This window comes from Eutrigla gurnardus, assembly GCF_963514095.1.
Source record: "Eutrigla gurnardus genome assembly, chromosome: 8".
Classification (NCBI taxonomy): Eukaryota; Metazoa; Chordata; class Actinopteri; order Perciformes; family Triglidae; genus Eutrigla; species Eutrigla gurnardus.
Window position 1 is genome coordinate 27599366 of NC_139922.1, and position 26468 is coordinate 27625833.

Genomic DNA, 26468 nt, shown 5'->3' on the forward strand with positions numbered 1-26468 from the left:
GATTTAACTTGGGGAATGACTGAGAGTCTTACAGATATTAACATAGGAAGGCTTTAACAGCTCCTTTCCAAATAGTAAAAATAGCTAAGAAACCAAACCGCCCTGAAATGAGATATATGCAGGAAATGGAGCACAAAGACCGGTTGATTATGCCTCGTCGGAAGAAGAGACACTGAAAACAGAAATCACGATTCTAAAGAATTCACTGTCACCATTTATAGACACCCTACAAGTGCCGAGGGTGTATAATCTAAAAAAAAAAACACACAAGAGCACAGCTGAGAGCTGTGGAGCAATCATTCAACATTCATCCTCCACTGCTCCCTTTATAAAACCACGTTGCAGCAATATGCCACTGAATGCTCAGGCAAACTGGGACCGCAGGCCTGTGTCAACGTACGGCAAGGAATACTGAGTTCATTTCAGCTCTACACATCCTTTTTTCTCTCGCTGCTCCGACTGTATACCGCCTTCTGCCGTCTCCTCGGCACACACAATAGGCCTCTGTGTGCACGGACCCGCGGAATGCTGCGAGATGGCAGGGCAGTGGGATAGCTGCATGGTGAGGATGGGGGTTGGTGGGTGAGGAAGGGTGTGGAAGCGAGGAGGATGAAGGAGGAGGAGGAGGGGGGGAAGAGATGGCAGTGACGGAAGGAGGCTGGTGATGGGGGGGCTGACCTTTCACAACTGTACGGGTGCACACAGGCTCCAGGGGTCTAGAGGGTGTCTAGGTTTCGGCAGGGTGACCGCAGCAGAGGGGTGGCTGTGGTCCTCTGTGTACACAAACCGGCGATGGGAGGGTAGTCGGCCTCCACCTGAGGGGAGGGGAGAGGACAGACAGGCCCTGAAGGGCTGACGGAGTCTCACAATATATCCATAACCTTCATGAAAAACTCACTGTGTCTCCAAGTTCTGCCTGTAATTAACCAATAGGGATTCATTAAGACCGATAAGCATGCGCAAAGAGCCTTGTTATTGCAATAAAATCACCGTTGTCGCAAACAAAAGGAACATTTAAGAAAAAAAAAAAAATTTTTGATGAGAAAATAGCAATTTAAATACTGTAATTTACAGTTAATTACCAACACTAGGCTTAATAGCCACACCAGCACCCCCATGAGGCTGTAATGCTCATTACATGCCTGAAATGAAAGGTTGAATTGCATTCTACTCTTGTCTTATTGCTGGGGCAGTGAATGTAAAGTTTGGCCTGAAGGCAGTGCCTCAGGAAGGGCCACGTTATTACCTAAATCAACAGGAGCTTTTTTGCTTTGTATAATGGCCATATTAGGACATCTCACACCGAGTTGGTCAGCCTGAGCTGCACCTTTCAGCTCAGCCACTGCAGGAAATATCTGGATCTTTACCTGCTAAATGCTTCACTATGTTCAAGTGGCTAGTCTGTCTGCCCCTCGCTGAGCAGGTATAGTCCAGTGGGCTTTAAGGGCTTTTCCACCCCCTGAAAACAGCTGCCTGCTGCTGTGAGAGCAGTAAGAGTGAAAGCAAACGTCCAGCTAGCATGTTGAAGAGAATCCCAAGATTACCCAAATCTGCAAATAGCCTTGGAAGTAAATGAATATTATTTAAGATGGATGGTTGGATAGATAGATCTATAGATAGATATCTCACTGTGTGTGTGTGTGTGTGTGTGTGTGTGTGTGTGTGTGTGTGTGTGTGTGTGTGTGTGTGTGTGTGTGTGTGTGTGTGTGTGTGTGTTACTATGTGGATGAGGTTCACTTTAGAGAAGAGATTGGAATTCCTTTCTCTCTGGGTGGTGCGGGGATAATAGCCCTTACCCTTTCATTTGAGGGATGCATTAAATGATGCATTAAATCACTGCAAGCATTTAACAGTTTCTAATAAGGAGTTTAGTTTTGCAATGTACTGTTCTTATTTCATGACCTCTACTGGTGTCGAATTATTACCTTGCGGACGGTATTCCGTGGGAGATTGGAGCAGGTTTTTTAGGCTTAACTGAATTTGGAAATGGATTAAATTAAGGTGTTTTAGGCACTTTGTCTCAGTGGTAATAAAACATTTAGTCCAACATGAGTGGTGTGTGTGTGCCCAGAGGGGCTCTGCGTGCTTTGGAGAATAAGCATAAATCCTTTGAAAATGTCAGGGTAATTGGAGTAATGTGGATAAGTAATGTGTCTCAGTGTTTTAAATTGCTTCAGGGGTAATAAATATCTCTTACCATGTTTATTACCACACAATTTCTAGCATAAACGAACTGCTCTAAATAAACTTCGACTAATCTACTTCTTTGACAAGTCTCTTTTTAAGTTCTCGGATCCTGTTAACCAGTTCATATCTATTATTTGTTTTATGACCTCAGTCATTAAAAAAAAAAAATCTGATTAATTCAAATGTTCACGTTTGAGCAGCCACCACACCTTTTCTGTTCTAAATTCCCTAAAACTGGCTATCCAAAGTGGTCTTCAAGCCAGGGCTTTATCCAGACCTGCAGATTATTGAGCCTGAATCAAAGCACCAGACCCGGTATGTTTCTTTTCCTGTGTGAGGTGGAGGGGGGAAGAGGTTAAGTTTGTGCAGGCTCGGTGGGTGCAGCGAGGGGGGTTTCTCACACAAGATGGAGGATGAAGGTACAAAGGTGGCATTCATTGGCCCAGGAATGGAAAACATTTTCGTCTGAAAACAGAGAAGCTACAACCGGCAGAGGTAGTGCAGAGAGGCCACGGGTTAGCATGTACCCCTTTTAAAGAAGTCGCACGCCTAGAAATGCCTCGGAGACCACCAGAACCTCGAGAGACCTTGTTTATTTGGTAATGGAGATAATATTGTGTCACCCTCTAGAGTCTGATTGGAAATGAATACTGCACAGTCTGCAAGAAGTAGAAGGGTAGAATGTGCACACATGCTGGAGGCATGTGTGCTGTGAAACGTGGCCATGGTGGGTTATCACCAGGATCCTTGATCTCCTGATTGATTTAAATTGCCTTCATAAGAACCACCTTGAGAAGAGGAATATGATAGTTGATGATGATAGTTCAAAAAGGAAGATGAATAGCAAAAGATTCAAATTTGCAAAGCGATTAGTATATTCTAAAACTGTCTCAGTCGGCCGCTGTCTTACTGAGGAGCATCTCACACAGCAGCTGCCATCAAAGACAGGAAGCCGGTACTTCCATCCCAAGAGACCACACATTATACGAGAAGTTTGTGTTTGAAGCACCAGGAAACCTGCCAAAAACCACTATGGAGAGGAAGGATCTCAGACACCACTTTGATGTGTCCTCTCAACAAAACAACAGTCAGGAGAACAGACACTGACCTGAGCACAGGGTCCTGGAGTGAGTACGCCACCTAGAGGACAAGATAGTAAAGTTGCAGTGCGTCAGTGTGGGAAACTCACCATGGGGTGTCGCCATCTAACAGCAGTGGAAATGATTCTCTGGTGTAAACCTGACTTATTACAGCGTATTATTTCCTGGAATAGACAGCAGTCCACGTTTACAGCAGTGCATGTTTGGATTAAATCTTAAACAACAGAACATCACTAATGACCAATAAAGCTGCAGAATTTGTCATCGAGGATTTTAGAATGATTCCTGTTGTGATACCGACACCTGGCTCACCAAGTGAATGTCACACTGTAATTTATATTATTTTTGTAAAAGCCAACAGTAAAAAGAATTAGTATCATTATAATCATTATTATTATTACTGTGACCATTTTTTAACAACAACAATACTCCTATGACTACTAATAATAATGTTTTTGTAGTATAGGTTTAATAATAGTAGTAGTCATTCTATTACAGCAACAGCTTTGTAAAGCCACAGAATTAATGGTTTAATAAGTCGCAGAAAGAAAAATACATTATAAATGAAATATATAAAAGTATACAATTAACACACCCAGGCTCTGAACGGCCTAACTTCTGTGATAAGAGATAAATAATCTTCTTTGGTAGCCTTATGTCCAAGCCTTATGTTAATTTTAAATGCTGCTATGTTTGGGGAATAACGCTTGTTTGTGGATATTGGAGCTCGTCCCCGCTCCTTTAACCCAATTTAAATTTGGGCCACACTTGTTGTATGCTGATGTTACATTATTAATTTGTATTTCTTTTAATTTGGAACATAATACACTGCTTTTTTCCCTTTTTTTGAAAGAGCATTAAGTGGGGTGAAAACAGAGCTGAGTGCCCTGAGTGCTGATATTCTTTCCCCTTTATTAACCAGCAGCAGAAAGTCAAACACCGGTTTGGTGAGTAGCTGCTGGTCATTGACCCCCAAGTCTGTGTCACAGCCCCGCCCCCCGGCTAACAGCCTCCCGACTCCTCCAGTCACATTAGACAGCAGCTGTTATTAAAGCTCTGAGGACCGAGGGGGGAAACATTGGTCACAAATACCCTCTCTAGATCAGCTACTTCAGGGAGGGAAATAAAAAAAAAATCTTCTGAATTATTAAATATCAAGCCCTAGTTATCACAATGCACTGCCTGAAAAGTCTGAGGACAGCTAACCCGGGAATCGTGCAGCTATTTAAAAATGCAGGGATCTCTGTCAGAGTCGGAGCTGACAACACGGCTTCGTCCCGGACGCAGCAGCCGGTCCCTCTGCCCTGCTGGGCCGCAGCATCCCTCTCCACCCACAGAGCCTTTCACCAGCAGAAGGGCCCTGATGTGGACCAAGGACACCCCAAGTAGGTCGCAGCTCCGTCCACGCGAATACATCACCATTAATTAGGGAAAATACTGCTCGTACTTTTACAATATCCCCACATAATCTTCACGTAGTCCAGAAACTAATCTCATAGTTCATGCTAGTTAGCTACTACCACATCATTAAACATATATTGTGCAGTAATAGTAAAATAAAGTTTTTTTTAAAGTCATGTCACAAGTTCAACGTTACGTTTGTGTTAAATATATTCTTACCAGTATTCACTTTTCTCGTGATAAATGGGTCCATATCACTCTTTTTGACCGTTAAAGCTAACTCTGTGATGCATCTGCTAATTGTTTTTAGCCGAAGGGTGATAAGATCCCTCCGCGATGCATCTCATCCTACCTGTTCATGTTATCCCTCCTCACTGTTACTTAGCAACGAGGCGGAAACAGCTAGCATGGTCCTGTCCACTAAATGGTCAGAATTAAAAAATAAATAAAACGTAAAAACGCCTACCAGCACCTACAAACCGCATTATTCGGACGTTATATGATGATTGTTTAATTTGTACACAAACTAAAACGTTAAAAGAAGTTGCGGTTTAGTTTGTCCTCGCCCAGGCAAGAAGAAATAGTCCGCCCGTAAAACTACAACTTGTTGTTTTGACTCTTCAGTTATTCTTGTTTTTTTTTTGGTAAAAAGGCAAACAAAATATATGTGTTAATTGTGGAGCTATAGAGGTGGTACGTAGCTTTCCCCTCTTTGCTTCCAGTATTTATGCTAGGCTAACCCGATTTTGGCGCGAGCTAATAGCATAAAATTAGCTAACATTAGCCTTCTTAACACACAGACAAGTAAGAAAGTAAACATTTTAAAAGTTATATTATTTACAAATCTCATGTGTATCTTGGTAACTATAAGTACACACAGTACTAGAGTAAAAAAGCTACTGGCAGGTGGCATGTTGGTGTTTCAGTCTACCTTTTTGTATTGTATTTTTAATTTTTCTAACTTTTGTCATATTCGTGTTTTCCAATAGTATTCCAAAGTAGACATTTGTAGCCCGTGTTTAAGGTTTGCTATAACCAAACAGTAAAGGGACAAACTGTACACCGTAACAGGAACCTTTTTTTCTGTATGGTTGTAATGTATGTCATTGCTGGAGTTTACCCATATTTTCCCTACCTGCATGTTATTGACATAAACTTTGACATGCTGCTGTTTGTTTCGTGTCGACACACTGCAGCCGGTCCAAATTCAAAGATCACAACATTTGCATTTGTTGTTTGTTTTGGCAGAAGTAAGTTGATGTCCAGCATGGAGGACGTACTTTTCTACACCATCACTGAAGGCAAAGAGACGATCCCGCTGTCTCAGTTCATCTCTGTGAGTCCCACACACACACACACACACACACACACACACACACACACACACACACACACACACACACACACACACACACACTTAATTCAATTGGATTAGATTTATAGTGTCATATTACAACAAAAGGCAGGACTAGAAGACGCTCATTCATGATTTTCAGAGTCAATACGTTTTTCCCAGCATCACCCACGAGAAGCTTTTCACATTTCCGTTGTCGCACCTTCGGACTGTTTTGTCTTTCCATGAAACATGCTGCGGCCGTACGCCACAAACGTTGCTTTGCCCCGACAGCTCTATTGCATATCCGAAAAAAAGCACCCGTGACTGGTTAAATAAACCTTTGAGGGGTGGGGGGGATATACGATCCCACAACAAGCACCCAGAGCTGGGGTTCAGGGGTCAAGTTTAAAAGGTGTTTTGGGACTTTCCCACATGTTTGGACTAAATATAGCAGGAGTGAGGTAATCGCTGTCGGAGAACAATGATGACAATATCATCACAGTATTTATCCAGATTACGTGCCAATGGAAAAATATGCAAATCATGAAAAAATCTCTAACAATAGCAGAACTAAGTCTGGCAGCTGGACCATGAGAACTTTTTTGTAAATTAATCCAAAATGTGTACAGGACATTTCATCATGTTAATTTAATGTTAACCTATTTTTCCCCATTCAATTAGGAAAAGTCACTGAAGATCAAGCAAAAAAAGTGATCTTTTTCAGAGACGTTAAACATTGAATGGGGTCAAATTGACTCCAAGGATAACAGGAGGGTTAAACAATAGAACCTAAGGACTTACTTAGTGACTAGGGTAGACTGTAAGGCTCAGATCTCCCTACACACACACATACACACACACACACACACACACACACACACACACATACACACACACACACACACACACACACACACACACACACACACACACACACACACACACAAACAAACAAACAAACTACTCAAGAGATGTCAACTATGTGCCATAGTTCATACTTCCTACGTCCTATATTGAACATGTCTCAGAATCTGAACAGGACACAGATCTCTGATCACCAACAAGCTATTGCAAATCGTCACAACCTCATTAGGCTGCGTGTGACCTTTTACACACTCGCATTAAAAAAAAAAAAAGAGACAGCCAGTGGACATCTGGTGACCTCGGTGTCTATGGCGACTCAGTGATTTTAAAAAAGGGTGCCATGCTTTTAGGAGAACAGCCGTGTGTCAACACTTACCGTTACTGCCACGGATGACTAGATGTGTTTGCAGAGGTGACCTGGTTAGGACATAAACCGGCAAAGTGTATCAATGCGTGTACTGTAGATAACACTTAGACTCTTTGTCAGTCTTCAAGAATGTTTCTTCTTTTTTATTGTATTAAATTGTTTCTGTTGTTGTAAGATGGGACATCACTGTTGGTAGAAAGAAAAACCCACTGAATTGGAGAAACCTTTGGAAACAAGCTGATTGGCATTGGAAAATTACACAATGAAAGCATTTTCAAACTCGTTTAACAAATCATATAAATATCTTTCCAATCATGGCTTGTCTAGATGCACCGGATATATAGCTCTATAGCAGCCGAGAACTGAGAATGAATTTTCTGTCTTGATTAATCACCCATTTGGTACAAATATATATTACAAATACACCATCCAAATACGAGGGACAGCCCCGACTTCAACATTTCCCACCCAGAAGCTCAGAATCACTCCGAGACATTCGATAGCAGCCACGGCCGCGTGCTCGTTGGCTCGTTTGCTCGTTGGCTCAGGCAGTCAGTTATCGGATGAGAGACTCTTTGAGCCTCTATGGTCGGGAGGATGTCGTCCCCAAAAATAGACCCACATGGTCCATACAGTGGCTGTCAGCTTTACGAGTGACTTGCGAGAGATTCCAGTGATTTTGCGTGCGCCTGTATCCCCCCGAGTCTTTGAAACCCCCTAACTATATCCACCCACACACATGGTTTGGTGCTAATTGACATTATGAGAAACACTGACCCAAGTCTGCCATGTACTTTCCCCTCTCTTTTTCTCCCGTGTGTATTAATGTGCTTGAAACCCGCCTCGTCTGCCTCGTCTCCAGGCTTTGAGGAAGACGGGCTTGTTGACATCGGACCCTCGGCTGCGTGACTGTGTCCGTCAGATGCGACATTCCTCGCGTGACTCCACCGGGCCAGTCGTGATGGACAAGAAGCTCTTCAGAAGGTGAGATATACGCTTTGTTTTTCTCTGAGCTATGCAAAAAAGGGGGGGGGGGAGGGGGTTGGGCTGGCATGTGGAAAGGTAAACAAACCACCCCTGTTTGAATATACACTTTTATTGTTTCTAATGGGCGTCTTCTTACTTAGAAATTGCATGAACCAAAAAAAAAAAGAGTTGGATGACAGCGTGCGAGGTGAGTTGGGGTCTTTGGCACTTCAGTACTTCTTTGTGGTTAAGGAGCACCAGGAGGAGGAGTCAGCGCTATTTGAGTCCAAGAGACTGACGGAGACAGGCGTTTTTACGATGGTCAGCTGCTACTCGCCAAATCACATGCACACATGGCAGCCAAAGCAGTAGAAGGTGCAGACAGACTGAGGAGGGTGTGTGTGTGTGTGTGTGGGAGAGGGGTGTTGTAGAAAGGGCATCATTCTGGTTGAGCTCCAGACAGTGGCCGTTGCAGTAGTAGCACTAGATCTGAAAGCCTCCCATGCAGACAGCTGTCCAAACGCTATCATTTACACTTAATTGGCTGTTTACGCTTGTTTTCTTTGATTTGTGGGGTTTATCTGTTCCTGAAGTACAGTGGAGAGTTCACTATAAATATGCTACCAGAGATAGAGACATATATATTTAGGAAATGGCCCAGATGAATAATGCAAGCTCTTCTCCGCTCTTTTCTCCAAGTGTCCCAAAGCCTCACGCTAGCGTAGCCTTGGATCAGCGAGGGCAGCAGGTCAGATATTTTAGTTCAGACCAGCTGTGATAGAATGCACATACCTTTCCTTGAGAGCATACAGCGCTGCTGAGAAACGATAGCAATGAATAACTATTAGGATCTGCTGAGATAGACAGGTGTGTTTGTTTACCCCGTTTACCTGAGTATTTATTGGTCATTTTGAATTCAGTGTGCAGTCGAGCATTTCAATTAGATAGAAATTGATTGCAGGTCCAGTTAGAACATCAGTTCTCAGGCAGAGCCAGGCTCAGTGATGGAGGCCGTAGAGCCTGAGCCAAAGCCAAGATAAGTCTGTGTTAACTATTTAACATAACCGTCGGCTTACTGACAGAGGTTAAATTAGCAACACTAGCCTGAAGCTATATTTGTTAGCGAGCAGAGATTACTCCTATGATGGGGGTTGGTTCAAATTACAACAACAACAAAAAAAAACATTTTCTTACTTACCTCTAGTGGTTTCTTGACATGCAGATTGGTTTTAATTGCAGTGTGTTGACATATTCTGCTTCCACACCGATGAATGAAATATCATTTGAGAGTCTCATGAAATTATGTTTGAAGTCATACAGTCTTATACTGTCTTTCCTTAATCCACAAGACACCTTGTCAACAGTTGTTATAGGGACTATTTTTTCAGTAGAAGGTAGTTTAAATGGAAACTGTATTACTCACAGTAACCAGGACCAAAATACATTAAAAGACATTTTTTTCGAATGCACCTTTTATCACTGTGAGCTAGTGCTGGGCGGTATGACCAAAAATGTATATCACGGTATTTTTCAAAATGATATCGGTTTCACGGTATTTGACGGTATTTTTTTTTTCAAGCACGACTGGGTGTTAACCTAATTTTCTAATAATTTAGAGAATAATTACTGCAGTAAATTGGCTTGGACTGACATATTTTAATGTCATAAGGAGTGAATATTGTAGAAAAACATTAATGTCCACACTAGCATTAATGATGTGAAGGAATCAGAATGCATGACTGTTGCAGTCAAAATACAGAACCCTTTATTGTTTTGCAACTTGAAAAAACATCTTTTGTAAACCAACTGGCTACACAATGTAAACAATACGTCTCCTGTAACTGCAATATGAAGACTTCTTTATCCACTGGACATCAATTAAGGCAACATCCATAAATAATATTGAAACAAATAAATTAAAAAAATAAATAGTTCCACAGTTTGCTTTTCTTGTCGTAGGCAGTCCCCCTAGCAAACGCGTCTTTGAGTGACATTTGACTCGTCTCTTCTCCCGCAGTGCGAACAGCGGCTACAACTTTAGCCCGACGGCATTTGCAGAATATTGTTGTTTGTTCGACGTCGATTTTTTAAAGCCGAAGAATTTCCAAACAACAGACACGGCTCCTCTTTTCGGCACAAGTTCTTCTGTTTCATTGCTTGCTCGTTCGGAACTTTCGGCGAAAGTTTCGGCGAAAAAAAGAAATGGATAAACACGGCGAAAGTTTCGGCAAAAAGAAACTTTCGCCGTGTTTATCTATTTTTTCACCGCATCTTACGCTCAACACAGGCTGTGCTCTCGCATGCTGCTTGTTTGGTGCAGCTGCTAAACAGCCCCCTCTCAAACAATGTCCGGCGGCGCGACGTTCCGCCGCTCTGCGTTCCCGACGTTCATACGCTACGCACTCACCGGTATTGGGGTATATGAAAAATGCATATCATAAACAAAAAAAACACCGGTATTCGGTATGAACCGGTATACCGCCCAGCACTACTGTGAGCACACAGACCCAGAAGGAAGGGCATCATAAATGCTTTCAATGTTGTTGAAAGCATTTATGATGTTTTATTTATTATTATTATTAAACTGTCAGTGCACTGTCCACGGCGTAGGCACTGATTTAATGAGCTGATTTGATTAATGACGGCCTCATTCACACGTGCTTCTAATTATTCCTCTTTGTCCAACAGCTGCACTTTCACTAGACTCGACTTTAGATTAAACCCTTATAATAGGGCCCTCACGGGAGTTTTTCTTATGAAAATGAATAAATCTATTTAAATGAGATATTTGCGAGCCACAAAACACTTCTGGAAGGAACTGGAATGACGTGGAACAGCCTTGGTAGTGAAAGATCCTTCAAAAAGTGAAAACTATTGGCTTTCTTTTATGACTTCTCTCATATTACATGTTTCACCAGCTGGCTCTTTGTGAGCACCCAAAACCAAATTTAATTAACTACCACTCTATCTGACTGAGGCTGACATCCCAAAACCGGGGTCATCAGAACTTATTAAAATGATCTGTGTGGTTACATATAACTAGGAGGAAAGGAAATGTTTGTTTGTCGGCTGTATTTTTAATTGCTCGATGTTTCCTATCGCAGGTGCGTGGGCAACAACATCTTGCTGTTGACGAAGGCTTTCAGGAAAAAGTTCATCATTCCGAACTTTGAAGAAATGACACAGCACATCGACAGGATGTACGAAAGTGCACAGCGGCAGGAGGCGGGGCAGGTAGGTGGTAGACTAACATACACATTCGGTTGTCTGCTAGTTCATTCCAGTAACACATCTGTGTCTCCACACAGGTCGCTAATTACATTCCCCAGCTGGCCAAGTTCAGCCCCGACCTCTGGGGCGTGTCTTTGTGCACCATCGACGGACAGAGGTACGTTAGCGTCTTCACATCGATGCATGTTTCCATTCTGAAAGAAAACCTCCACTGTGTGTATCCCCCCCCTCACTAACACTCCATTTTTTGTTTGTTTGTGTTTGCTTTCCATGTTTCTCCTCCATTACATCCTCATTGATGCAGACACTCTGTGGGTGACACCAAGGTTCCCTTTTGTCTGCAGTCATGCGTGAAGCCCCTGGAGTACGCCATCGCCGTGCACGAGTTCGGCAGCGACCACGTTCACGGCTTCGTGGGCAAAGAGCCCAGCGGGTTCAAGTTCAACAAACTGTCGCTAAACGACGAAGGTAAGCGATGAAACGTGATCGGGACTTTAACTCCACTTAGCCTCGAGAACAAGCTCTTACAATAATATTGATCAGAGGTCTTTTTCAGGCCATGGACCCCCAAGGTTTAAAGTGACCCCTCTGACCTCATATCATATATTGTGTTGCTTATAACCTGGCCAATAATAATGTGTAGTCTATAGTTCCATGTATTAAAGTACTTTGTAATGTTTACAAGAGGGGTGGGTGAAAATATCAATACGGCAATATATCGCGATACTTTGCGACCCAATATCGTTGTATTGGGTGTACAATATTTTCAACTCCAAAGATCGATTTAAAAAAAAAAAACATTCATGTTTAGACACGCTGTGAATGTAGTACTTTATCATTTTATTTTCAATATTTATTCCAGTGAATTTCATGGGAATTAATAAAATGGAGAGGCTGTTTTGAGTGAAGTAGTTTTGACTCAATTTGTCCTCTGATCAATATCATCTGATGTACATATACAGGTACTTGTGTTTTTATCTTTATTTATATCGCAATATCGGGATACGTATCGTGTCCAAAGTATCATGATACGTATCACATCATGAGGTTCTTGCCAATACTCACCCCTAGTTTACAATGCTAAGCCATTAATATAAGAATTGTAATATATTTTAATTCTATATTGACATTTCTACATCACAATTTCACAACATTTAACAAATAGTAAGATGTATATTTGCTTATTATTATAGGTTGTATTTGTGTTTTGGACATATTTAAATTTTTGGAAGATATAAAGTCTTAAAATAATTTGGGGGACCCTGCAGTAACTCTGCGGACCCCCTAGGGTTAAGATCTCTGATATTGTAAGGTAGATGAATCCTAGTTTTGTAAAAATGTTGTAACACTACACGAAATGCATCTTCTCCCCTAGTATGCCTGAAATCTTAACAACTCTTCACTGGTTGTTGTCTCAAACAAGCCCTTGTTTTATTGGAGAAGAAAAAAAAAAGGTTAAATCCCACCCTGGTAGGCATTTTGCGATCACATATTCCCCTCTGAAGCAGAACAATAAACAGAATCGTACTTAATGTGTTTCGGTTTATTAGCTGGCGGTGCTCAATTCGCTCTGGTGAAATATTGCCTTTAATCTCAGTAGTTTATTGCTCTTGTGGTTAGGGGGGCAAATGAGTGATAATGTGTGTTGCTTCTTGTGCAGATAAACCGCACAACCCGATGGTGAACGCCGGAGCTATCGTCATCAGTTCCTTAGTTAAGGTAAGAAAAGAAATGGTCAGCAAACGATGCGATTGTAGACGCAGAGGTTTTCATTTGAGGATATACAGACAAACATGTACTACACAGTTGGCTGTCATGACTGAGGAAAAACAAAGAGACAGCATCCATTCATGCTGTTTGAGTTGAAACTCAGACCTCAGTGAATGTCTTACCGTGTCACGTCCTGCTGCAGCCTCTCACTGCGTGGAAACACGGGTCAAAAAGTGCTTTAAAAATGATGAAAAACAAGAAACTACACAGGATTACCAGACGTGTTTCTGTGTTCCACCAATAAAGGAGGCCCACAGACGATGCTCTCAGGTTTGTACTAAACATCGCTCTTCGCTCACGTCCTCGGTCGAAGCAGGAAGTTAAAGTACAGGGACCCATTTCACCAAATTGGCAAAAATGAAAGCTGCAAATGTGCAACATGAGAAATCATGGAGAAAAACGCGACACCTTTTATTTGCAGTCTGTGAGACAGCGGTGCCCGGAAATCATCATCGCTTTGGTAATCTTAAATGTGTGAAGCTTTCTGTTCCTGAAAATTGTTATTATAGAATAATTGGGCTTTCTGAAGGCCTGAACGGTTGCATCAGTGGCTCAAGTTCAGTGTGAAGCCACAGAATACTGTTTCTTCTGGTCATGTAGCTCGGGATGCACCGGTGCCAAAAACCAGTACTCTTTCTTTATTTCTAATATTTGTTTTAACTGATAAGCACGATTAAATGGTTAATTAGTAACAGCATCACATTTAATATTTGATTTGTTATAGTCAGAAAAGTGAGGAACAGCTGATGAAAATGAAACATAACTAACGGTATTATTACTCATATCGGTACTCAGTATCGGCATGACCTCTAATGTAAAATAAGATTGGTGCATCCAAAGATGATGTACCGAATCACATCGGCCCGTTGATCAGTCAGCCGTCGCCATCGGACTCATCAGACCGACTCATCTGTGAGCTTTGACCTTATCGTCAGACGAGCTGGGGAGGATGGTTGTGTTCTTTTCCCTCTGGACATTTTTCCTGACATTCCCAGCTGACTGAAGAGATACTCTGGACTTGTTATCATATGTGGGTCAAGTTCATCCGTAAAGGACTCTGTGTGTCCAACAGCAGGGGCGTGTGTTTGCTTCTGGCCAATGACAGCCCCTTGAACAGAAGGTGTGGTAGCCTCACACTGTGTGTGTGTGTGTGTGTGTGTGTGTGTGTGTGTGTGTGTGTGTGGATAAATATAAATATAATTTATAGACGGACTGACGAGGTTACTTGCTTGTTATTATGTGCACGGGTCAGAGAATATAGAAAGATGATAAGAAAAAGCTGTTTTTGACTTTCTGCAATATTCATATGCCAGTGGGGAACTCTCCCGAATTAAAATGTCCCAAAATGTATGTTTTGTTCAAAAACGCTAGTTGCCAGAAGCGCCGGAGGGCAACCACCTGGAAAGACATAAAAATCAACTCCTTTATTGGCCATGAGTTGTTTTTTTTTTTTTTCCTGAGGTCACCTCGCAGTAATATTTGATATCATCCTTAACATTTCCAGGTAGTGTCATTAAATAGGAATGTGACCATGCTCCCCCATTTTTGTAACTTTATAACTTGGTAATAATCCCTGGACTGGTCCGGGGGAAATTCAAGCTTGGTCGTTAACGGCTCCCCCGGGGCCACGGCGTGTACATTTGGACCGACAAAGAGATCATGCACATGTCACACCTCGATGCCCGGCTCCAAAACCGTCAAAGTACTGAAACACTGCCATCTATAGGGACTCGCTGACTGTTGCTCTGACATACTTAAATCTTTTTTCCATCTCTGTTGACAGCCTCATGCAAATAAGGCGGAGAGATTCGACTACGTGAGTTAAATTCTATTCTTTTTCAAACTTTTTCTCTACTCCGGTGATTTGTTCGGTCTTCCTGCTCGTCCCTGTGTAAGTATGATGTCATTGCAGGTGATGGAGTTCTTGAAAAGGCTGGCTGGTACAGAATATGTGGGCTTCAGCAATGCAACGTGAGTACTGCGCTTCAAGAATTGCAACCTCATCGCCTTAGGTGTCACGAGAAAAATGTAATCTATAAAAGAAATATTCTGCACTCGTATGCAAAGCACGTTGGCAACAGCATTCTGGTTTTCATTTGTGGTCTGAGTACTATTGACCAATCACGTTCGAGCAGGCTTTGGTTGGATGCAGGTTAAAGGTCTGTGTGGAGAGCAAAAGAGGCGAGACGGCCAAAATGCCACTTCTGAAGCCAGCGGCTATCGTGTGACGTTGATTTACTTTTTAATTGGTTTAAAATTAGCTTGTGAACAGGCTACTTGTCAGATAATCTGTCATCCCTTAAATCCAACTCTTGGACTGTAAACAATCGGCAAGGACGTCTTGGCCCAGATGTCTGCTGGCTACCCGGATCCACAGAAATATAAACCCCCCCAGAGGCTTCTCTGCTTCCACACCGAAAGCCAACGGATTCCTAGACTGTGTAAAATGCAATTTTTGAAATGCCTTTTTTTTATCTTCTTGCAGTTTCCAGTCAGAGAGGGAGACCGGTGATAGGAATTATGCAATCGGTTATTACCTCAAAGAGAAAAAAGTGAGCGTTTTTTAATGTTTTCTTTAATTACAATCACCTCCAAGTGCTTCGGGTTTTCAGGAAAGATTGAATATCCTAAGTACGTGCTAACTTTTTTTATCCCCGTAGTGCTTCCCTGACAATGCAGATATGATGGCCGCCCTCGACTTCTACTTCCAGGTAAAACGCTTTGTCTTTATGCGTGCCGTACTAGTAGTGTGGAAAAAAAGTATTTTCTCCATTTTTAGTTGAACGTAAATCATTTACTGGCTGACTCCAGAAAATCACTGCACCGTGCCAGATATAATGTGTTTGTTTCCAGGCAAGCTAAGCTAAGCTAACCAACTGTAGAGCGACGTCTTTTAGTATCTGTCTTTGCATCTTAGCATAAAAATATGCAAGTGTTGTTTCCCAAAAGTCTACAAATCGATTATTTTACCCGTTTCCCCCCAGTTGTGCTCCATTGAAGTGACATGCGAGTCAGGAAGTGTCATCGCTGCCACTCTGGCCAACGGGGGTATTTGTCCAATCACAGGCGAGCACGTGCTGAGCCCCGAAGCCGTCCGCAACACCCTGAGCCTCATGCACTCCTGTGGCATGTACGACTTCTCCGGACAGTTCGCCTTCCACGTGAGTCGCCTGGCTTTTCAGGACGTGTTCGAAAGCTTCGTCACTAAAACGTTAAACCCTCATCCTCTCGTTCAGGTGGGCTTGCCTGCTAAATCTGGCGTTTCCGGTGCCGTCCTGCTGGTCGTCCCCAACGTCATGGGGATGATGTGTTGGTCTCCGCCTTTAGATCGGCTCGGAAACAGCGTCCGCGGCATTCACTTCTGTCAGGTATGCCGTCGATTCCTCTTCATCTTCGCCTCATCTTCGTGTCTGCACACTTCAAATATTCCACTTTTGATTCGTTAGGAGCTGTTGGCTCGTTTCAACTTCCACAATTATGACAACCTGAGACACTTCACGAAGAAACACGACCCCAGGAGACGATCAGATGAAGATCTGGTGAGTTCAGTGTAACAAGTGCAGAGGCAGCGATTCTCATTCCGGCTGGTAATGAATGGGAGCAGGGATCAGTATTCAGGGACATCCACACCGCTGAGTTCCCACCTCAAGACCTCGTATCATTTCAGGGAAAATACCGGTACGACTGTTGAATGAAAGCAGTAACGACGGTTTAGCATTCACGCCGATGCTTTCCCTTGTCTCGCAAACTCGTTGAATATTAAATGCGTTATAAGAACATTGGCACCGGACAAAAAACTGCCTCCTTGTCTGCCAGGTTTCTGAAAATATCATGTACATCCGGCCTTCCATCTTCTTCTTCTAAGTGTCCATAAGTATTCGTTACGGAAGACAGGAAACGTCCCTGAAAGTAGCACATGATTGAATAATGGACAATCACTAGGAGTGCCTGAAGGTTATCCGAGGAATTTATCGGGAACTATGTGCGAAAGAGGCTATAAATACTTCTTGGGGTGAATTTTCATTTAAAAACATTTGAGCAATATCATATAGTAAGGCTTGCGTTTTGATCCATTAGAACAAGTCACTGGTAAACCTGATGTTTGCAGCCTACAGTGGTGACCTCTCTGCTCTGAGGAGGTGAGTAGAATCAGAATCCCTTAAAGAAGGCTTGGAAGCGTTTCGGAGGCTTCGCCATCAGTCCAGTCGACCTTTACACGCGTGCTCCCTCTCCTCTGCTCCAGGTTTGCCCTTTCAGCCGTGAACATGGAGCAGACGGACTACGATTCCCGAACAGCGCTCCACATCGCTGCAGCAGAAGGTGACGCTTCATTATGAGCTCAATCATTCTTCCATCATCTCCACTTTGATATTCAAACAAGAATAAATTAACGATGGCATTTGGGGTTTCTCAATTTGTGTCTTCCAGGTCACTCGGAAGCCGTCGCCTTCCTCACGGAAGTTTGTAAAGTGAATCCCTGCATGAAGGACAGGTAGGGGATTTTAAATCTGGATTTATTCACCCGATATTAGATTTGTTTACGGTAGAAACACATCTCCATATGACTAATCATACCAATTCATCCATCTCCATATTACATTCATGTGTCAGATGGGGCAACACACCTCTAGATGACGCCATGCAGTTTGGCCATGATGTTATTGTTTCAGTCCTGCAAGAATACCAGCGTTTGTACGCTGAGAGCGAGCCGGAGGAGCAGAAGACCTCGCTGGATACGCTGAAGAGCATCGTCTGAACCACCAGGGATTCATGAGGGTTTGTGATGGAAATTCATCTATTTTATTACGAGAGGACTTAAAGGACATTAAGAGGCCTGACGAATGAATGAGTTCCATCTCTTATATGGTAATAGATGCTATATTCTGCATTTAGATGGTTGAAAAGCTATTCAGTGCAGGATCAGGACCCTTTTATGTATTTCTGAAGACTGGAGAAATTATTCAACATCTAATCAGGCAATCTGCTGTGTGAAGGGGAAAAAAAAAAAAAAGATTAATTTAAGCCACAATTTGGCTTGTGTTGCAATATTAATGAACTGTTTTTGTGCTCAGCTTCTGATGGAAAACGCCACTGTGATGTAAATATATAATATATTTATTGTTAAAATATGGAAATGTACGTTGCTTTATCAACATGTCATATAATCAGGGGGATTTTATGCCCCCCCTGTGTAATAGCTGTATAAATATTCCCAAAGCTGCTTCATTAATTATATTAACTCAACAGGAGGTGATTCAGTTGCACTTTGTGCAACACTGGAAGGACTGTTTCATTGTAATTTACGGCAGCTCCTTGAGGCTCACAGGCCAGTTTATTCACTGCCGTTACCTTGTGTTGACGTGGTTATCGTCTTCCTTTTTATTGCTCACTTGTGCATCACGGAGAGCTGCACGTCTCAGATGCTGGAAACCGTGCACATCTGGGTTATTCTAATACAACATACAGGTGTATTTGAAGTGATAACGTTAACAAGTCAACTTAGTCATATGATAAAAATGTAAGTTACATTGTACAGTTCAATACTTATTCTGGGTTTTATTTTGTTTAACCGATTGAAAAGCAGTGAAATTCTTCGACTTAAAGCTTCAGTCCGTCACTGTAAATATGTACCATCCTGGTGTAAATAAAAAGAAATGTAAAAAACAGTTTCAATGTAGTTATTTTTTTATTAAACAATAACAGAATGGGGGCGGGGGGAGCTTTTCGTCTGTGTGGATAAATCCAGAAAACGACGTAAAAACAACCAAACGGGACGGTTAATGTTCCACTAAAAGACAAGCACACATAATTGTAACAGGAGTTAGTCCGAGAGGTAATGCACACAGCTTCTGTGATATGACTGCACGAGGATGGATGGCGTACACAAGGTACGAATGTGCATCACTAGAATCATTATAAGCCAACCGGACCATGGAATAATAACCATCACCCTGCAAATGACTGCTACATACATATTGCTGTTTCCTGCACCGTTGTGATTAATGTTGCCACTGTGACGAGGTCAAGCCCACGATGGTTCATCCTGCTTCACTTCAGACCTTCGGGCTCCTCCAGACCCGAGTGCGTGAGCAGCTCCCCGTCCCAAAGTCCAAACGCGGGACACAGGGGAGTCTTGAACCGAGCCCTGATGGTGTGAATGATAGCAGCTTTTTCAGTGTCCAGCAGGGCCAGAAGGCCCGCTTCGTAGTCGAGCAGGATGCCTATGCGGTCCGGCTTTCCCACCAGCGTCATGGGAACTATCTTATTGCTGGTCATGGCAAACCACTTGCGCTGGGCGTAGCCAAACACCCAGGAGGAGGCGTTGGTGCCCACGCAGTCCTCCCTGGACATCAGCGCCTCGGCCACACCCAGACGAAACTGTTGAGACTTCTTGACCGTCACCTCCCAGTAGTGGCGCCCGCCGCTGATCTCCTCGTCGCCGAGCACGACGGCCCAATCCCGGAAACGCTCCGGGTTGTTTTGCACGTGGCTCGGGTCCAGGCCCAGCATGCGGTAGATGACGGCGGTGTCTTTCTTGAAGAGGTCCAGACTGCTGTGAGCCGTTCGCTCATCAAGTCTGAACTGAAGATCTACAGAGGGTAAGAGGAAGAAATGTGCTTTAATGAGGACTTTCAGTGTAATATTGATGATGGAAGCCTAACTGGTTTTATAATTATAACAATATATTATAAAAAATGTTATTTTATGGTAATTTCCATAAGAATGATTCAGAGACAAATTGCTCAAATCCTCATTTGTGGCTGTTATTCTACCATTTAAAAAGGTCATTAGGGTATGCTGCCTTCATGCGGTATCGGAATTATGGTAAATACGAGATGCCATTTTTATTTTGTTGCGTGTTCCCAGAGAGTGAACAGGGAGTGAGCACAAAGCACCGCTCCCCTGCCTCACTGGAGTTCACTATAGCACTGGAATGGAACCCGAGTCCACACTGGAGACTGGACCAGGTTACGAACAGTGCAGATCGCTTTATTTTTAACGGCGCTATTGTGTACTATTGCTTATGTGTACATAATTTTAATCTGTAATCTATGTACACTTAACTGAATTTATTAAATTAAGTTAAAAAAAAATTCTTAACTTGAACGTGACTCGTAATACCGATTTCACACATTGGAAGTAGGATTTCCGATTAGCACGTGGAGGCAGCATTAGCATGCGTTTAGCTCCACAACACGGGTCAAATGCAGGGCAATCATAAGTGCGCATGCTCGAAACCGATCGTCCGTTGGCTCTCCTGCAATTTGATTGGCTGTTTGCCGAGAAGTCGTCGGTTCGAACCAAGTGGATAAACGTTGGCGGTTGGTATCTTCTACACGGCACAAACGATTTAAATTATTAACATTAACGCTGAACATTTGAACTACAGGATATATTAAACCGATAGCCGACATAAAAATATGTTTTAAAAAAAAAGTCAAATTTAGCGCGGAGTGGCTCTCTAAGAAAAATGGCTAACTGTTAGCTAACTGTTAGCTTGTCAGCGGAGATTTATTTTGCTTCCCGCGTGTGTTATTCAGAGAGGATGATAGCTACCTGGTCACAAGTAGTCTTTCAGGACCTAAAAGCACACCGAGGGGAGGTTTACCAGACATGAAAGCAGCAGCACAACACAGTTACATCGTACATGCTAACATAGCTAAGTTAAATTAGCCAAATGGGGGGGGGGGGGGGGGGGGGGGGGGGGCGTGCGGATCCACCAGAGGAAACTTGCGCAATGTTTCCTCGACTTCCTCAATTTGTTTGCTTGTTGTTGTTGTTTTTTTGTTGTTTTATTAGCGGTCAGCAGCTGCATAGCTGGGAGCATTGACCTCTGGGCTGCAGCTCAGAAGCTAACAGCGATTAAAAACATACATAAAACATTCACTCACTGATCCGAGTTGAGGTGGAAATGTTGCGCGTCCTCGCTGGCAGACTGACGGCCCGCCGGCGCGTGACCGACGACAGTGAGGTGACAGCTCGTCCCGCCAGGCGACAGAGACGGACTGCTGTAACGGGCATCGCCATGTTTTTACACTGCTGCTGCCTGCCTGCCCTGCTGCTGCTGCTCACATGATATATTTTTGTTCTCTCTAGTTGTTCAAATGTAGCAGCAGCGCGCTCTGCCGCCCCCTGCAGGCCTGGAGAGGAACACACAGACGCACATCAGCATGAAGAAAGTCTCAGTAAGTACCAGGTGTCAAAACTACAGTACTATAAGTAAGCAGTAAAAGCTAGTTAAAAAACAAAATACAGTGTGTCACAGTTTTGCAGGAGGAAAGGAGTTCAGGACCAAACGCAGATATGAATAAAAAGGAAATACATTTTGATTAAATAAAAAGCTTGCAAAAGGATATAAGAATAATCCAACTGAAAACAAACTTATACATTTAGGTCATTTAGCAGACGCTTTTGTCCAAAGCGACTTACAATAAGTACATTTGTCAAAAGAAGGAAACAAAGAAACCACGACGTATCATTGCCGATGCAGTAAGAGCTAAAAATAGAACAAGTGTTAGGTCCTCATCTGAGTAAAGTAGTGCTTCAAGAGTAACAGTGCTACGATCCGAGTTTTTTTTTTTTTTGCGGGGGGGGGGGGGGGGGGTCGAGGGAGGGTGTTAGTGGGTCATGCTATGTAGAGTCGAGGTGAAGTCTGAACAGGTGAGTCTTGAGCCTTTTTCGGAAGATGGCAAATGACTCTGCTGTCCTGATATTGGTCGGGAGTTCGTTCCACCACTGAGGCGCCAGAACAGAGAAGAGTCTGGACTTTGTTGAGCAACATTTGTTTGATTTCAGCGATGGTGGTGCCAGCCGGCCAGCTGAAGTAGAGGAGCGGAGTGCTCGCTTCGGGGCATGAGGTTTGACCAGTGTTTGAAGGTAGGCAGGTGCCGTTCCATTGATGGCCCTGAAGGCCAGTGTCATCGTCTTGAATTGGATGCGTGCTGCAACAGGGAGCCAGTGGAGGTCACGGAGGAGGGGGGTCACGTGGGAGAATTTGGGTAGATTGAAGATAAGGCGTGCTGCAGCGTTCTGGATACGCTGCAATGGTTTAATCGCATAGGCCGGGAGTCCGGCCAGGAGAGAGTTGCAGTAGTCAAGGCGGGAGATGACCAGTGCTTGGACCAAGAGCTGCGTTGCATCCTTTGTGAGGAAGGTCCGAATCCTGCGGATATTGTAGAGGGCAAATCTGCAGGATCGGGCCACAGCAGTGATGTTGGGGGTGCAGGATAGTTGGTCATCGAGGATTACACCCAGGTTCCTCGCAGTTGAGGAAGGAAATACTGTGATGCCCTCAACAGTGACCGACAGGTCCATGTGAGGGCAGTCTTTCCCTGGGATGAAGAGGAGTTCGGTTTTATTCAGGTTAAGCTTGAGGTGATGTGCAGTTGTCCAGACAGAGATGTCAGCCAGACAGTCCGAGATGCGAGTTGCAATGTGAGCGTCAGAGGACGGGGGAAAAGAGAGGAACAGCTGGGTGTCATCAGCGTAGCAATGGTAGGAGAATCCATGCGATGTGATAACAGATCCTAGTGATCTGGTGTATAGTGAGAACAGAAGCGGTCCTAATACTGAGCCTTGAGGGACACCCGTGTCCAGAGAGCAGGGTTTGGACATAGAGCCATTCCATGTGACCTGAAAGGTGCGGTTTGTCAGGTATGATGTAAACCAGGTGAGAGCAGAGTCGGTTATGCCAAGTTCAGCCAGAGTGGCGAGGAGAATTTGGTGGTTGACTGTGTCGAATGCAGCAGATAGGTCAAGGAGAATGAGAACGGAGGAGTTGGATGATGTTTTGGCGTCTCGCAGGGACTCGGTCACAGTGAGGAGGGCCGTCTCAGTGGAGTGGGCAGTCCTGAATCCTGATTGGTTAGGGTCTAGGACTTAACTTATAACCGGTCATAGGGAACACACTGGAGACACAAACTGGCAGGGCAGCCAACACGGACCGACATTAACAGACGAGCGAGCAATGGAACAAATGAAACGCACAGACTAAATACACAAAGGCTGATTAGGAACGGGGCACAGGTGGGAAAACCTGCTACAACAGGAAGTGAAGCAACACAAGACAGAAGGCCTACAAAATAAAACAAGAAACCAACAACACCAAACACAAGAGACAGAAACTACAAAACAACAGGGGAAAGCAAAACCAAGATCATGACACAATGTCCACAAGCTTAAAAGTAAAAAAAATAAAATGCACGTCAGTCATCCCAACAGCAATTCAACATTTACTTAGAATGGTATTTTAGCATCACAAACAGCTAGGTCAGTGTCGTTGGTTCGCAGTAAAGTTTTCATAGTGAACAATAGTGAACCTAGGGATAAATCTCCAATAAGTACATTTGTGGATTAGATAAAAGATGCCTTTCAGTGTTTGCTCGGTCATCGATCAGACAAAATAGTGGATGTAACAATGTCCGTTAGTTAGTGGTTGCTAGTAGCAACAGAATGATTAACTGACACCCACAGCTGCTGGCAGAACAACCCGATTACATCATTCCTTCCAGGAGACCGTATTGGATTTTATTAGTGAATAATATGTATTACATCCTCTAATGGTCTAACTGTCATTTTGAACCATGGGTTGTTTTTGGTGAAGAAATGCCAAATCCACTATTCATTTAATTGACCAAAAAGTAATTCAGACACACTGTTTGTCTAAAAACAACTACTACTTATCATGTGTACATTTTTAACTGTAGAGTGTAAAAACTCCCTCCGGGTTGCTGAAAACTCCCACGTTCCCAGAACAAATACTGACCTCTACTGACGCTGACTTCATTAAAAAAAAAAAACATCTCAAAATTACATAGTTGATGTTTAGCATTTGGCAGTAAACAAGGCTCAACGGGGATCCAGTCTTTAAATGAGGGGACTGGGGGTTCGGTCTGTTGAATACTTCTCAAACCTGTATTTGGATAAACCGCTCATTGTAAGGTATCAAAAAACACGACGATTCTTATTTTCAGGTGATTACACACTAATGAATATTATAATCAATTTCTGCCAATACATCCTACACACATATACACATGTATTGAGTTTAATCCACAGCTCTGCAGTAGTTATAGCTGTGTATGCCTTTTATTTAGATATAAACTGCTGCTGGGCACAGCGGGGAAATGAAGAAGAAGGATCTTTAATGATAAGAATATTTCTTCATGCTGATGCATTTAAGACGGGCGATGCATCTTTCATGACATGGTAATAAATATTTTGTTAGATTAACAATGCTTGATTCAGCCTTCTTGCACAAGCGGACCAATTTTTCACGCCGGTATCCAGCTGGGGACTAAATGCCATTCTTTATTCATGGTCCGAATGAAACGCTATTTCCACACACCCTCGGCTCTATTTCGATTTCTCAAATTCACGTCTGAAGTCAGAAAACGTGTACTAAAGACACACAGCACTACACTACTGTTCAACATTACTATTCTATGTCATATACTATAAGGAAAGAAAACAATCGCTTAATCATTTATGTACATTTTCTAGCTTCCTAAATAAAATCTTCTGATTTTCTGATTTTTTTGTTAGTCTGTAATAGTAAACAGTTTATCTTTTAGTTTTTTGCACTTTATAGACATTTCATGGACCACATTTTCTCATATTTATCAAGTCATTTTATAGATCGAACGATGAATTGATGAATTGCGGATCACCGGATGCAGATTCATGTGATGTTTTTCCCACTCAGACTGCAGCATTAATATGACATTCTTCCAATTTAAGGTGTTTGGAAAAAATAAGTAAATAAATACTCAATGATGTTTTGGTTTGACGTGTTGAATTGTTCGTATTGGAGTTGTAATTTATGTGTTTGTTTAGACTGCAGTGTGTTCCCTCCATAGTGTTGGCATATGCTGACACAATCTGTTGACTGGGAGTTGCCAGATTTGTCTGGGACCACCAGTCTCACTGGTCAGGTAGTGATGGTTCACGATGTAGCAGCTTAAAGGGACAGTGCACCAGTTTTATCCATGAAGTTACAGAATGAGAGAGTGCACCGGGTTACAGAAGGACGGATGTTATCGCATTCAATTAGAGTCGGGATAACTGAGCCTTCGCCCCTTCCTTTCAGTCCTTTCTTTCTAAGTCTAAAGAGTATCTGACTGAAACCGGACATGCAGGCGGGACGCCGGGAGGGATTTGATTTGATCGTTTAAAAGATCAGCTCACGACCTTCTCCAGCTCTCTGTTGCCGATTGATTGATAGACGAATGCCATCATATCATTGGTTGGTGCTTGCTGATGTAAGCAAGCGTTGTAGTTTATTTTCCCGTGAAGAATAAAACGTTGGATTTTGATTTTAAAAATAAGACGATATGTTATTTTTTAGCAGCATATATTGTATAATGGGTGCACTGTATGAGGGGACGTGATCTAAAAGTAGGTTTAAAGGGCATTTTTTATTTCAGCTGGACTTTAATCTGTCTCTCCTGAGAACTAGAACGTTATAGAAGTGTGATGCTAAATTGCTGGTGTGTGCCTGTAAAGTAGCATCCTTCCTCCCTCTGTGTGTGTGGTTTTGCTCGGGGCTGCAGTTACGATGCAAAACTACAGCAGCTCACAGGTCAACATCAGCACGTCAGTCCACTTTCCTCTCCTCTCTCCTCCTCTCCTCCCCTCTCCTCCTCTCCCCTCTGCTGCTCTCCCCTTCTTTCATTGTCCACCTTCCTCTCCTCCTCTACTCCCCTTCTCCTCCTCTCCCCTCCACCCGTCTCCTCCTCTCCTTATCTTCCTCCTCTCTCCCCTCCCCTCTCGTCCTCCCCTGACCTCCTCCCCTGTCCCCTTCTTTCATTGTCCACCTTCCTCTCCTCCTCTACACCCCTCTCCTCCTCTCCTTATCTCCTCTCCCATTCCCTCCTCTCTCCCCTCCCCTGACCTCCTCTCCTTTCCTCTCCCTCCCCTGACCTCCTCTCCTTTCCTCATCCTCCCCTGACCTCCTCTCCCTTGCTCTCCCTCCCCTGACCTCCTCTCCTTTCCTCGTCCTCCCCTGTCCCCTCTCCTCCTATCTTCTTCTTTTATTGTCCACCTTCCTCTCCTCCTCTACTCCCCTCTCCTCCTCTCCTTATCTCCTCTCCCATTCCCTCCTCTCTCCCCTCCCCTGACCTCCTCTCCTTTCCTCTCCCTCCCCTGACCTCCTCTCCTTTCCTCGTCCTCCCCTGACCTCCTCTCCCTTCTTCTCCCTCCTCTGACCTCCTCTCCTTTCCTCGTCCTCCCCTGACCTCCTCTCCCT

General features: G+C 43.4%; 2 protein-coding genes across 3 annotated transcripts; one reads left to right on the top strand and one right to left on the bottom strand.

Moving 5' to 3' along the window:
* The first annotated feature begins 4191 nt into the window (after positions 1-4191).
* Positions 4192-18865, top strand: LOC311017545 (glutaminase kidney isoform, mitochondrial-like). Of its 2 annotated transcripts, none has more exons than XM_084015962.1 (18): positions 4192-4672; positions 5937-6024; positions 8118-8239; positions 11326-11455; positions 11530-11609; positions 11757-11920; positions 13113-13171; positions 15006-15038; positions 15135-15193; positions 15708-15774; positions 15883-15933; positions 16207-16383; positions 16459-16590; positions 16669-16761; positions 17300-17361; positions 17466-17542; positions 17651-17714; positions 17834-18865. In XM_084015962.1, exons 1-18 carry the CDS (start codon positions 4461-4463, stop codon positions 17976-17978), a joined length of 1815 nt encoding a protein of 604 aa, XP_083872088.1. In that variant the 5' UTR covers positions 4192-4460; the 3' UTR covers positions 17979-18865. The 2 variants fall into 2 exon arrangements, with proteins under 2 accessions (XP_083872088.1, XP_083872089.1); XM_084015963.1 differs by having other exon boundaries at positions 17893-18865.
* A 70-nt stretch (positions 18866-18935) lies between these two features.
* On the bottom strand, positions 18936-21293 carry spryd4 (SPRY domain containing 4). Its single transcript, XM_084015982.1, has 2 exons — positions 21115-21293; positions 18936-19812 (listed from the first exon to the last, which is right to left on the bottom strand). Exons 1-2 carry the CDS (start codon positions 21248-21250, stop codon positions 19271-19273), a joined length of 678 nt encoding a protein of 225 aa, XP_083872108.1. The 5' UTR covers positions 21251-21293; the 3' UTR covers positions 18936-19270.
* Between the last annotated feature and the right edge of the window lie 5175 nt (positions 21294-26468).